We start from the raw sequence: 13,294 nt of genomic DNA, 5'->3' as shown, positions 1-13,294 counted from the left end.
TTGCATGCCCGTCAATTTCCTCAATTTCATCTAATAGAGGGGGGATGGACCCCACCTGGGCAATGTGTTCAGGCAAGGGGTAGGGTGGTCATTTTCTCCCCCTCTATTAGATGAAATTGAGAAAATGGACGAGCAGGCAAATTGAGGGGGTAAAGGCCACCCCCCATCCCCCCTCCCCGTCCCCAAAGTTAGCTTTCTAAAACGAATAAGATATAGATAACATATATTATAAAGACTGAGTTTCCCTCCACCCACGGTGAATGGGACCGTAGGGCAGGAAAGGGTATCGAGAGGGTATATATATACTAAAACCCTAGGATGGAGGGAAACTTAGTCTTATATTATACGTGGTTAATGCACGTATTTACTAACTACACTCTAGCTCACAATTATTTATTGTTTTTTTCTTTCTGATCTTCCCCTGCCTCCCAAAAAATTTGTGCTCATGGCTGATTTAACGTTTTCTTTCTTTTTCTTTTATGGGAAGCAGTTTTCTGTCCGAGAGTGTGGCCTACACCAGTAGTCCCATGTGTCTATCTCTCACCTCCTTAAAACAAAGTGGCAGAGCTATCTTTTCATATGGGGAGGAGAGAGATACCATACTCCTGGACAGAGTTCTTTTTCCCTTCTTTTATTGTGATTCTTTTTTCCGGGAAAGAGGGGCTTTCAGGGTTCAGAGTTCTTACACACTCGAAGTATCATCGACTTGGTCACGAACTCAGAGCAATGGATCTGGTAGGGTAAGGTTTCTATTGGGTTGGAGAAGGTCGAATCGACAAATACCCAAACAATACGACCCAATGTAGCAGTCAACAATGTGAATAATTGATTTGAGTCTTGCTAATATACCAAGTTGCTTGGTCCATAGATTTAACTTCATTTTAAGCTGTATGAAGCCCTTCACATTCTTTTTAGGGTTTGAAGATTTTCAATCCTTAAAAAGTTTCTAAATTAGTCCCAATCGCAATATAGATAGGATTGATACACACATTCAACATGGCTGACAGGATAGAATATACATTACTCCCAGCATCTGTAAGGCTATGTTTGGAAGGCAAGAAAAGAAAAGGTTCGAAAATTTTAGAAAATGAAGAAAAAGAAATACAAATTAATCATTAGCTTGGGACAAATGGTACCCCAATGTTTAACGATTGTGTTCATACCTATTTCTGTAATATCATACTTGTTTCTTTGTTATTCTTGCAGTATTGAAGGCTTGCCACTAGCATACAAGAAATCAATCAAAGTTAAAATAGAATCAGAGCACAATAATCTTCAATGACTTATCCAAGTGTGTTCCTACACTTCCAATTCAAGATCGAAATATTAGTATTTGAGGCTTGAAATTACCCAATACATAAAAAGTTACAGGGGTTCACCATTTTGCAGTATTTAGAACTTCAAATGCACTTAAATTACATAAAAAGTACAAGGAACTGAAACAAAACCACCCCCTTCCTGTGGGCTGCAGAGAGAAGACTGCCATGGGCAAGGAAGAACTGGTTCAAAGCCTTGTCTGCATGGCACAGGATCTTTGCCTGTGGCAGCTTAGAAGAGTAATCCTCTGTTAAACTCCTACAAGGACGAATCCCAGTAAAATATCTAATGACTTGTGTCTTGTACATCCTGCCTGAACTGGTATCACAACTAGGATAACAGGACAGTTGTTAGATTTCATGTGTTGAGACTCTAGTTCTCAAGGCCTCAAATATAATGTCCAGTTTACTTAACAAAGGTTAGATGCAGGTGCATATCAAATGCAATCACTGCAAGAATCAGACAAAACGCTGAAGAAAAGCTTTGATCTGGTCAATATAAGGAGACTGTGTAGGAATTATATGGCCTGATTCATGTTCAATGACCACTGAGCAGCCTTCCTCAAATAACCCAGTAAGCTCCTTGCTGGTGTGGCATGCTATCTGCCTGTCTTTACCTTTGCAATTCCCAAAAATATGAAGAGAAGGGAAGTTGATTGATCTTGGCTTGACATGAGCAAAATTTAGAGCAAATCCAGAGCATAAAATCACAAATCTGAAATCGATTTCACTATCCATTTTTCCTCGTTCTGCAGAGACTGCTGCGGCCATCGCTGCACCCTGTGAGAATCCCAGGATCCCATCAAACGGCCCTTTCTGAGAGAAGACAGTCTCCAGATAAGCTAGTGATATATCAAAGCCACCAGTTTGTTGCTGGTACTGTAGAGGATCAAATGTTTTGCTCGCCATCTCCCAATCTGTTCCCCTTGATCCATTGAACTCGGGTGCAACCAACCAAGCATACCTCTTCTTACACTTCTCCCCTGGTGGTGGACTTTGTTGCACTGGAGAAATGTTACAAGTTTTAGCTTGACGAGCTTGATAAATGAAGGGCAATTCATGGGGTGCATCAACAAAAACAAGCTCTGCAATGTTCTTAAGTTTCTTGGCTAATGATGCTGTTCTTCCCTTGAAATTTGAGGCATTTTGCCGAAATCCATGCAAGCAAAGGATTCGGAGACGTCTTGAAAACCTGGAATCTATGGAATAGTACAGTCAGAAACCTGGCCAAATATACAACCCCATGCTCAAGAAGCTCAAGAAGCCATCTAGTGGGGTGAGCTGAGAGTAAATTGAATATGATTAAAATAAATGGTAAAGGTACACAATGAATGTGTAAGGCAAATAATAGCACTCCATATACACTACAACCAGAAAATTAGGGTATGCATTTGCCAATTGATAGACCTTGGAAACTTGACGTGTAATAATCTGTTCACATAAACAGTAGTTACTGTAATGGAGTTGCCACCTTTTTTTATGAGTCGGAAATCATGAAGTCTAATTAGTTCAGTGTAAGGCATCCAAGATATCCGGTCCAACCTGTATCTACATCATGTGGACCACATCCGCTACTTGTGCAGGCATGAATATGGTTGACCTCTAGGCCCAACTCAACTCAGCCTTATCCCAACTAAATGAGGACCACATAGACCCACTTTCACCAATCAACTCTATTCAAAGCCATATTTGTCACCAGTCCTGAGCTATGCATGTCCTTCCTCACCACTTCTCCCAGAGTCATTTTAACCCTGCCCTTGGCTCTTTTAGTTCATCCAATCTTGAATAATATCACTCCTCCTTACCGGGGCATTCAAAGGTCTCTGTTGCACATGTCCATGCCACCTCAAATGACCTCTAAGGAAAAATTAAATGACTATATTAATCATCTGTAATTATTTTTTTACAATCCTTTTTTGTTTTTAGTCCTAAAAAATTGATTACTTTTTTACTTGTATTGAGGGTAAACCCAGTAACTGGGGGTGCAGTTTAAGGATGAGGGGAGAATGGTGGAAGGACTTGATCCCAAGTCTTGCCCATGACAAGACAAAGAACTTATCAGTTGAGTTAGCTTGCACCTTCAATCCTTTTATTTTTCGTTTTTTTTCCCTGGTAGAGGAAAATCAAAGAGATTTGGTGAGAGATCCCTAATGGTTACTTTCGCTTTTCTTTTTAATTGGAAACTAAGCAACAGATTGAAGTTGCAAGGAAAAATAAGACAGAAAAAAAAATTTTAAATATCACTGCAAATTTTATAATCGTTAAGTTATGGTAGGGTTGTCATGCGAAGTCCTCTTTTGGGTTCTATTTGTACAGATATACTGAAAAAATATATAGTTACAAATTACAAATGCGAGAAAAAGATGTGAGAAAACCATAATTAGGCATAAGGAAAGGTAACAGAAAATGATATAAGACTTACTAACAAAGAAATCAGAAGATCCAAAATGAAAGGTAAGAGAGCGTGAAACCAAAAAAAATGATAGACTTCTGGAAAAGAGAAACCTATGAAGCATGGATTTCTATTCTATTATTCCATTTGAATGAAAGAAAAGCCATGCAAAAAGTGATACAGACCTTACCATGTTTCCAAGGGACTTCAGGAAGCAATGTTGTACAATCAGACAAGGTAGAAGATTCAAGACCAACAGCTTCAGAGTTATCATCTGGAGTTGACACTTTTGGAGATTGATTATCCTCCATTTGTCCTCGATTACTATGTTTCTGGCAGAGCTCGCAAACATATAAGGCACCACCCTTCCCCTGACCCATAGTATTGTCCGAATAACAAAAGTAAGTGCAAGCATATATATGATACAGAAACATGCACTCGAACTACCAAGAATTGAATATTATGGTTAATGAACTTGGGCTTCCAAGGAAGGAGAAACCAATCAAAATACATAGAAAGCCGAAAAGTATTGGGCTTTTCTGAAAAATTCTCTACAGAATGCCATAGTAAGCAGAGACTGAAGTGGTGTATGTACATATCCAATTACCATTGCCACAACAACAATGCAAATTTTAAAGTCACAGATAACTGGAAAAGGTCACTGCGGCATTAAACCATACACAATTATAGACTTCAGGAGAAGAGTGACTACAAAAAAATAAAAAATTGGGGGGAGGAGGATGGTACTCATCTGGAGCAACGGTTTTGCAGGTATGTTATCCCCGAGATAACACAAACTCACTAGCTAATTAAGCTTTTACTGAGAGACTTGAGTGACATAACCCGCCTGATTTGGAATCAAATATTGTGCTAACATACACACAACTTAAGCTTTAGAGCTCACAGTCTGTGATAAAGAAACAGATTTTTTCTTCTTGTCACCATGCTCAGAAAAGTAATAGTTCCTTTAATGGCGACTATTTAAAAAAATCTGAAACAATATCAGAAAAGGAAAACCAGAACTAACAAAGTAGGAAAAAACAGAGGAAGAAAGGGGAGAGAAGACTGGCACCAGAGAGAGAGAGAGATGGTCCATAAACCTGCAGCAGTCCCACCCCATTGTATATAAAAAAAAGGACTAAAAGACTCTTCAGTCCATGTGGTAGTACAAAATTAACTCATCTGAACATTAACAACTAAAATTGAACTGATTACCTCAAGGTCCGACTATAATACCCCTGCGGGTACCACATACATATACACATCTTAACAAAAGCCAAAGTTTCTTTCTTCAAGATAAATAAAGAATCCCCCCCCCCCCAAAAAAAAAAAATGAAGTAAATAAAATCACATGGAAAAGATATTTAGCTCATGGTCAATCACAAACCACATATGAGACGGCCAAGGGATTAGTGCAAACCTTACAACCATCACAGATCAAGACCAGCATCCGACAATAAGTGCATCGGCTTCTTGACGAATAATCATCAAAGGCACAACCACAAAGCAGACAGGATCCAACAATGTCAGGGGCAGAGCTTCCAACAGAAATTCTGTAACCAATGCAGAGAAGTTAGAATCGCTTTCAGCAAAACTGTACAATCATTCATATTATGTTCCCTGGCTGTTTCTTCAGTCAATAGCCCTTATGTATCAAAATGGAAAGAGATGTTTATATTCCAAAATTAGGAAAATGCAGTTACATAGTTCCTTATACATACCCACTATATTAATTGCTAATTGTGATTTCAAACCAGAAACTAGACTGGGCATGTAAATCCAGTTTAAGCAGGTCAACAAGAGAATGAGACAAATGCAGAAACAAACTGGTCCAATGACAGCCACCAGGCAACTGTGATGACAAACATCACAGCAGCAATTCAGCAACTGCAAAAGCTCATCTATCTCCCTATTCTCCTCCGAAATGCCCTGATTCTTCATCCCACTCTCTTCCACTTCAGAGCCCCTCTGTGTTTCTTCTGTTTTCTTGGGTATTATAGCCCCATCTTGCTGTATAACCTACCAACTCCAAACCCTTAATCTACCTCTTCTTTTTTTGATGAAGTAACCATAATTTATTGATAATAGAACGAGAAAACATGACTATTATAAACAATAGCAAACCAACCTAAAAAAGGTTGACAAGCCTCAAAGATTACTACAAAACAAGATAAGGACCCACACAGGCACATACAAAACGTCCTTAGAGACTCCTGACTTGACCAACTCATCGGTTAAAGTGTTGACAGTCCTCGATCTCCAACTGAAAAAAAAAATCCTGAATGAAACACACAGATCTAGCTTTTTTGAGATGCATGCATTTCCTTAATCTACCTCATGTTCTTGCTTTTTGTCCAGATTTCTGATGCATACTGAGCCTCGCTATTCAAGCTTTACCCATCAGATCACCAGAAAAAGATGCAGCTCAATTAGATAAACCCCGTATAACCCATAGCATACCCTTCAGAACATTCGTTAAATTTTTACTGTAATTTGAGACATCTAGACTAGGTTCTCATGAAACATAGTTTAAGAATTAAACATAAGTAACCCGGCCCCCCCCCCCCCCCAAAAAAAAAAAATCTAGTTTAACATTTAGGAACAACTTAGGGTTGGCCAATTGGTATGTTGTAAATTATCACAATCATTTTTCACTTCAAATTATCCTAGTTGAGGGCATGGAATTGGTATCCTACATCAGAAAAGCTTCAATAATAAGAACTAGAAATTATTTAAATACATATTTCAGATAAAATCATGATATTAGCTTATCTAAATGCACTCTCTTAATTGATCTATCTGAGAAGATTTTGTAAGAAATTAGCTCAGAACATATTAAATAATTAAAGGCCACTAGCAAGACAACTCCTATTTTGCACTTTTTGCCCCGAAAACTACACCCACCTGGCATAAGAACACTGGTTTTAAAGGTGCAAGACCCTAAGCTCAATACAGGCCAAGGGAACCCCCCACCCTCAGACATGATAAAACTACACCCGAAGGGAGGGCACCCAGCCAAAAATATAGCTCTGTTCTGGAAAGCTCGGAGTCTAGAAGGCTAGAACATTGGCTGGCAGAAGTATTCATTAGAACAAGATGTTCAACTAGAAGATAGGGTGCATGCCCATGGTGAAATGCAACAATCTCTAAGGGCTGCTCCCTCTATGAAACTGACCAATAGCACAGATGAAAACCACCTTTTGCAAGGAAATTTCCAAAATTGGTCACCAAATAGGATAATTTGGTTCAGGATTTGAGAATCCAGCAACTTTACTTAGCATGTGCCATGAACATCATATTTTCATACTCATTTCCATAACTGCATAACACATCAACTGCGGATACAAGCAAATTGCTAGGAATGAAGTAATGTGTGAACAGAGGGCAGAGGAGGAAAAAAAGCACCTGTGATCAAAAACAAAATTCTTTCCTTTGAAGAAACCACCATCAGGAAATTGTTCCAAATACCGTTGTATTCCACCAAAAAGCTGCAATAAGAAAGGTATGATCAAAGAAGTGACATGCATCAAGATAAATAACAAAAAAAAAAAATGTACTAAACAGATTCCCCTCCCCCCCCCCCCCCTAAAGAATGAAAGAGATCAAGGGGCCACCAGTGGAGAGGAGAACAAAACATTGTGTGGTGGATGGTAACTTTGGCTTTGTTTGTGTGAATTCATTTTTCTTTTTCCTGGATAGATGTTCCTTTTTTCTGTGTTGGTACTTTTGCAGAGAGCTGCAACAATATTTGACACAAAGGAACTCCAGCATACAGGGTGGGTTAAATAAAAAAGAAAGAGTTAAAAAATCAGTCTTTTTAGTTGTCTGTTGTCCCAGAATTTAGGGGACAGAATACTTTTGCTACTTGGGATAATCAGGGTGATTTTTCGTACAAAGGGGATGGGTGGACTGAAATGTACAGGAGGTCCCCTTATGGCTTCTCCACACCAGCATTAGAAAGGTGAAATGCTGAAACATTGGATGGACGAACTTTGATAATATTCATGGTTCTAAAACATTGGAATTTCTTTTTGCATTGTAGATGATCCAGGTGGAGTTCGCCAATTCAACCAAGGTTATTGAAACAACGGAGTCTCAGCCAATCAAACAAGTCACAATGTAGTAGCATCTACATTTCACTGTTACAACTCTGATACAAATATTCTCTCTCCTCTCTTCCCCCACATTTCTCCTTTCTACCTCATCTTTAGGATCTCTTTTTCTCCCCTTTTTCCTACGGCATCTTGTTGATAGGTTTTCCTCAGATCAGAATCTTTCCCCTTCGACCAATTAGGTAAGCCCACCACCAACAGATCCATCTATCACCAACATGGGACCCACTAAAATAAGATAGTGATTTCGTGTACCCTCTTGATTTCCCACTTTTGGGTCTTATAATGCAGCCCATTACAGCAAATAAACCAAAAAATTAATGCCCAGCCCAACCCAACCCAGTACTAAATCCTTGCCCAAATTTAAACCAGGCCTGCATTAAACTCTCACACCTACACACTCTTATACTTGCTATAAGATTCCATCATGTCCCACAACCACACACACACACACACAAGATTTTATGCTATCAGGATTCCATCAAGGCTAACATGTCAAAAGAGAAACATATTTGAAGCCAAATTGGAACATATCAGAAAGAAACTAAACAAGAAAAGAAATGGTGACAAGGTGATAATGTTTTAGAAATCCAAATGCATGAGGGGTAATTCTAAGGGCATGATGCTAAATCCTGAAGAGCTCTCAGTATCTCTCATTTAGAAAATTAATTTGTCAAAAGAAAAAAAAGCTACTGAAAACTTCGCAAAAGAATGCTGCCAAGATAAAGTTAAATTCTGTCTATTTACATTTTGAGAAATTACTGTTTAGTCACTGATTCATATCTATAAATACTTAATAAAAAGAATCAAAGGCTAATAGAAATAATAGTTACCAAAGCCACCCCCTCCCCCAAAAAAAATAAAAATAAATAAAAAGCCAAAAAGAAACTAAAGTGCAGGATCCATTGTTCCCTTCAGCATCTATTAGAGAAAATTTTATTATGAAAAAAGAGAATTTTTAAATTCCTGAATATGTAAGCATATCAAATGAGCTAATATTTTAAATAAAAATAATGTTTCTAGACTAATTCCTTCAAAAAGAACTCCATTTTTTCTGAAAATACATAAAGAATTTTACACCAGGATAAGAGACATATTCTTTGACAATCCCCTCCGTCTCAAGAAACACACAATTGAAATTATTTCTCACCAGAGAAAAACGAAAACATGGAATCTTTTGTCAGAAACTTACCTGGTACACATGCTCAAAACCAGCACCCTTTGACCTAATATATGATGAAGCCATCTCACATCTTATTCCTCCAGTGCAATACCTACAATATAAAAGACAGAAACTTTAAAAAAAATACAATAAAAATAAATCATGCCAAGCCAGGTTGTAGAAACATTCTTCTGCATATTGTACGACATATTAAGCAAAGACTAACAAAAGTGCATTTCTGCAGCAGCTTTTTCCTAGAAAATGGTGAGTTAAAAGGGGCAACAGTGATGGGTTGCTAACGATTTATACTTAAAACCACAATATTTAACTATTAAATGAGAACTCCAGATGCAGAAGTGTGATCTAGCAAAGTAGTTACATGAGAACGCAGTTTCCTTGCAATTGCTCAGAATGATTATCTATCCAGGCAGGAAGATCACTATATTGCCTGATCTCTGGATCCAAAGTCTGAACATTTGGGGTCTGAAACTTCCCAATTCTTGTCTCATATAGATTCCTTGCATCCAACAAAATAAGTCTTCTATTCTGAGTAGAATCCTGGTTCTCCAAAACTGTACCTGAGTATAACATCTCCCTCATCAGAAAAACAGCAACTGTGATCTCCAAACTAATATTTTCCCCAAAAATAATTCAACAAAGATTCTACACTATCAAGAAACCCTCATGCGGGGGGAGAAAAAAGGTACTGAATTGTCGTATATCATGTGCATGCTGCCAACTGCCATGTATACAATATAGAGCGAGAACAAAGGAGGAAAAGAGCAGCACAGAGACAAATCACACTCACCACCACGCTGAAGAACAGAATGAAACCTAACTGCAGAGAGATGTTTGCCAGCATTAGAAATAGCGGGTGACTTCAAAAGAGGATGAGAAGAAAATGTAACTAGTTCCTGTAGAAGATCAAACTATCATCAGTACTCCAACTGGAGAGTTCCTACAGAAGGCAAAGCTATCATTAGTAATATGATACAATATGCAAAACAACATTTAGATATGCATGCTGATACTGCATTAAAGCAAACTCCAGTTGATAACTTGATATCATTCTTCGGCAAACCATGTGAAACTAGAAAATTCATCAGACTGTGCCAACTGTTTAAATTAAAAAATCATTCACTCATTTCATGGAAGCATCTCCAGAGGCAGATGTTTCATGTATCCTCCTCATCAACTACAACGGCCCCTGGAGTTCATAAATGGAGTGTAAGTTCAGTGGCAGCATTGATATTTTGCTCAATCTGAGGAACACCTGCCACTTTCCAACAAAAATCATGAATTGTAACGGAAAACATTTTCTGACAAGCTAGTGTGGCAAAGAAACATGTAAATATGTAATTGATTGTACTCCACGTTCCCATCCAAGGGAATAAAAAAATACTTAGAGCCCAGGATGAATTCAAGTACCTTTATTCCCTTGAGGCATTCTTATAAAACCTCTTCATGCATGTGTACATTAAAGAAAAGATAAATGACAAACAAAGGCCATAAAACAAAAGACAATAGCATATAGGTGACAAGAAAATATTTCTAAGTTAATAGCCAATGAAAAATAGTCAACCCATGTAAGAAATAGCATCACATTCATACAATAGAGAAAAAAAATATAAAATTACTGCCTCAAGTAAAAAAAAATGTGCAAAGTAAGTCAACAAGTAACTTGTTTCGTAGACCTACTAGTCAACAACAACCAACTAGTAACTAAGTAACTATCTACATGTATGAAAACAACTAGTCTGTGCATTGAACGCAGTGCGTAATGGTGCATTCCATACCCTTACCTGAGTGTCATGCCTTTTATGACATTGTTGGACCATGTTTATGGTCTTTAGAATAGGAAAATAAGACTTTCCCATTATCAAAACATAAGAATAAGAAAGAAACCATGAATAAATCAATTATGAATTGTCCAGCTGACTATAATATAATGATAAGATATTCAGATAAACCTTGACAACTCGAATGGAAAGTGATGTGAATCCACATTCTTCGGCAATTATTTCATTTGAAGGGCAATGGCAAGATGCAAGCTTGAAGTCGGTGCCTTCAAATAAGTTATTTGACTTAAGAACAGCAATATGTTTCTCCAGTGAGGATAATTTTCCACCAACCTGAAAACAAAATACCAATCTTAAAATATCAAAAGAAGATAATAATTAAGACTTCAAAACAAAATACGAAATAAGAATCAACTGGTGAGCAGATGGAGATTTTCATATCTACATTTTTTTACAAATATCAGTTGACATACCTACATATGTACATAAACAGAAGCACATGGTTAATATTAGTATTCCTAGATAATGGCCTCAGGCACCCATCTTCCAAGGTATCTAGCTTTGTCATCAACTGCTTACACTGTGTTCCTTCCCAATATGTAGTAACCTCTTGATTTTGCCTATAAGGTGGACTCTGAGGCCTAAACCCATCTTTAACAAGTGAAGGAGTCTACTCCTTGGTCTCTTGGACGTACTATTTCATCACCTTCGTGACACCTTCCAAGTCATTATTCAACACCCCAACAAAGTAATTTCTATCAGACAATAACACACTCCTCGCTCTTGTTGACCTGCTACTATCATTACCTTCATGATGTTTACAAAACAATGTTCACCAACCAAACAAAGTAATTTTATCAGATGATGAACAAAGCCCAACCTGGCAGATCCTTTCTAGTATAGGGACCAGCAGAAGGGTCAAAAGGTCTGATGGTTATAGCAAGCTATGTCAAGGTGGCTTTTACTTTATATACACATGGCCATAGCCAATGCTTGCATTCTGAATCTTCCATTCCTAGAACCACAGGGAAGTTTCAAGATAACCCCCTTAGCAGGTCCTGCTGACCAAGATTCAAACAATTATATAAATCAATGGGGAGATATGGGACAGTCAACTCCCACAATGCACAGGCACAGGCTATCTAATTCCACCAATGCTTCCTACGAAATGTCTCAAGGTCCAGGTCAACGAGATAGATTGTAAAACCTTGCCCAGAACAATTTGAACATGAATGCCAAGAATTTGTTCTGTTGACCTTATGCTAGCACATTCCTGGATGCAACATGCTGCATTATCTGATGCAATGAAAGGTGGGCAAGTGTGAGTTTAGCATCCCCTTAAAGAGAAATCTCACGTGCTACTCGGCTACAGTGAGAGGTATGCAAGAATTCTGACACCATAGACGATAGAGGGTAAAGAAGCCAAGCAAAGAGAATAGGATCCGCTCGCCAACTCAGGACGTTGATTTGCAGAATGAAGTGAAGGAGATTCTATCAAGCATGTCTACCAGAAAGTAAGTGAAAAGGAAAAGAGCAAAGGCATTATTAACTGTTGTGAAGCTTTTTGATGTAAAAGTCATTCTAAAAAAATTTGGATACCAACAAGCAGTCAGGCTGTATAATCCCAAACAGCTATCGGAGTTCATTGTCGTTGAGGAGGCATGTAGCTGGCACTGAGACAACAGTTCATCAACTAGCCCATTTAGCAATTTTCTTTAACCACTAACTCATCTCCTCCCCCTGCCAGCAACTCTTTGTTTATTATAAAGAAGAAAAAAAATGACAATTTCCGTTATTTGTTAAGATTATTTCGAATTTGACAGTAGTACATGACTGTTCGGAATGATTATGTTTCAGAATTAATAGCTACGGACATTTAACCAGGCAGAATCTACATCATTTTCAGGTTCAATTTTCCCTTGGTGGTCATAAATATGCTAATTTCGATACCCTCATAATATCCAAATCTCTACGCAGCCCACCCTAAGTAAACTTAAAAATAGTAACCAGTGCGAGAATTCAACCCAACAGTAATCTGTTTCCGAGCGAAAACAATGGAGGTCGAAAGAACTAGCCAGAGACTTGAAAGTAATAAAACTAAAATTATAAAAGGGAACGGGGGGTGGGAGGAGACGAATGAACTTACCGTGACATTAACACCATCTGAGGCGATACGAACTCGACCAAGGAGACCGAGTGATCGGCAATTCAAATCGTAGAAGCTAACGAGCTCCTGCGTGTCCGGGACAGAGACGAATTTATAGTAAAGGAGGACGCCCTCTTCTTCCTCTTCCTTCTGTGACATCTCTCTCTCTGTCTCTCTCTCTCTCTCTCTCAGAGACACACTCGCGCAGCGCAGTTGGGTTACAGAGTTCCGTAACGAAGTAATCCCGGGCCTCGGACCACTCGGTGTCTATGGCGATACCATCTAACTACGTCCCTGTTTGATTGGATGGAAAATATGGGGAAGGTTTTTCCTTTCCATGATGCCCACTTATGACTTAAAATTTAAG

General features: G+C 38.3%; 1 protein-coding gene across 2 annotated transcripts; it reads right to left on the bottom strand.

Moving 5' to 3' along the window:
* Nucleotides 1-1,653: 1,653 nt before the first annotated feature.
* On the bottom strand, nucleotides 1,654-13,128 carry LOC122671161 (rhodanese-like domain-containing protein 6). Of its 2 annotated transcripts, none has more exons than XM_043868264.1 (9): nucleotides 12,928-13,128; nucleotides 10,953-11,114; nucleotides 9,791-9,896; nucleotides 9,362-9,554; nucleotides 9,013-9,094; nucleotides 7,114-7,196; nucleotides 5,129-5,261; nucleotides 3,899-4,079; nucleotides 1,654-2,515 (listed from the first exon to the last, which is right to left on the bottom strand). In XM_043868264.1, the coding sequence occupies exons 1-9, from the start codon at nucleotides 13,084-13,086 to the stop codon at nucleotides 1,776-1,778; spliced, it is 1,839 nt and encodes a 612-aa protein (XP_043724199.1). In that variant the 5' UTR covers nucleotides 13,087-13,128; the 3' UTR covers nucleotides 1,654-1,775. The 2 variants fall into 2 exon arrangements, with proteins under 2 accessions (XP_043724199.1, XP_043724198.1); XM_043868263.1 differs by having other exon boundaries at nucleotides 9,362-9,560; nucleotides 12,928-13,127.
* Nucleotides 13,129-13,294: the final 166 nt, after the last annotated feature.

Source organism: Telopea speciosissima, chromosome 8 (genome assembly GCF_018873765.1).
Source record: "Telopea speciosissima isolate NSW1024214 ecotype Mountain lineage chromosome 8, Tspe_v1, whole genome shotgun sequence".
Classification (NCBI taxonomy): domain Eukaryota; kingdom Viridiplantae; phylum Streptophyta; class Magnoliopsida; order Proteales; family Proteaceae; genus Telopea; species Telopea speciosissima.
This window is presented reverse-complemented; position numbering and strand designations above follow the sequence as displayed.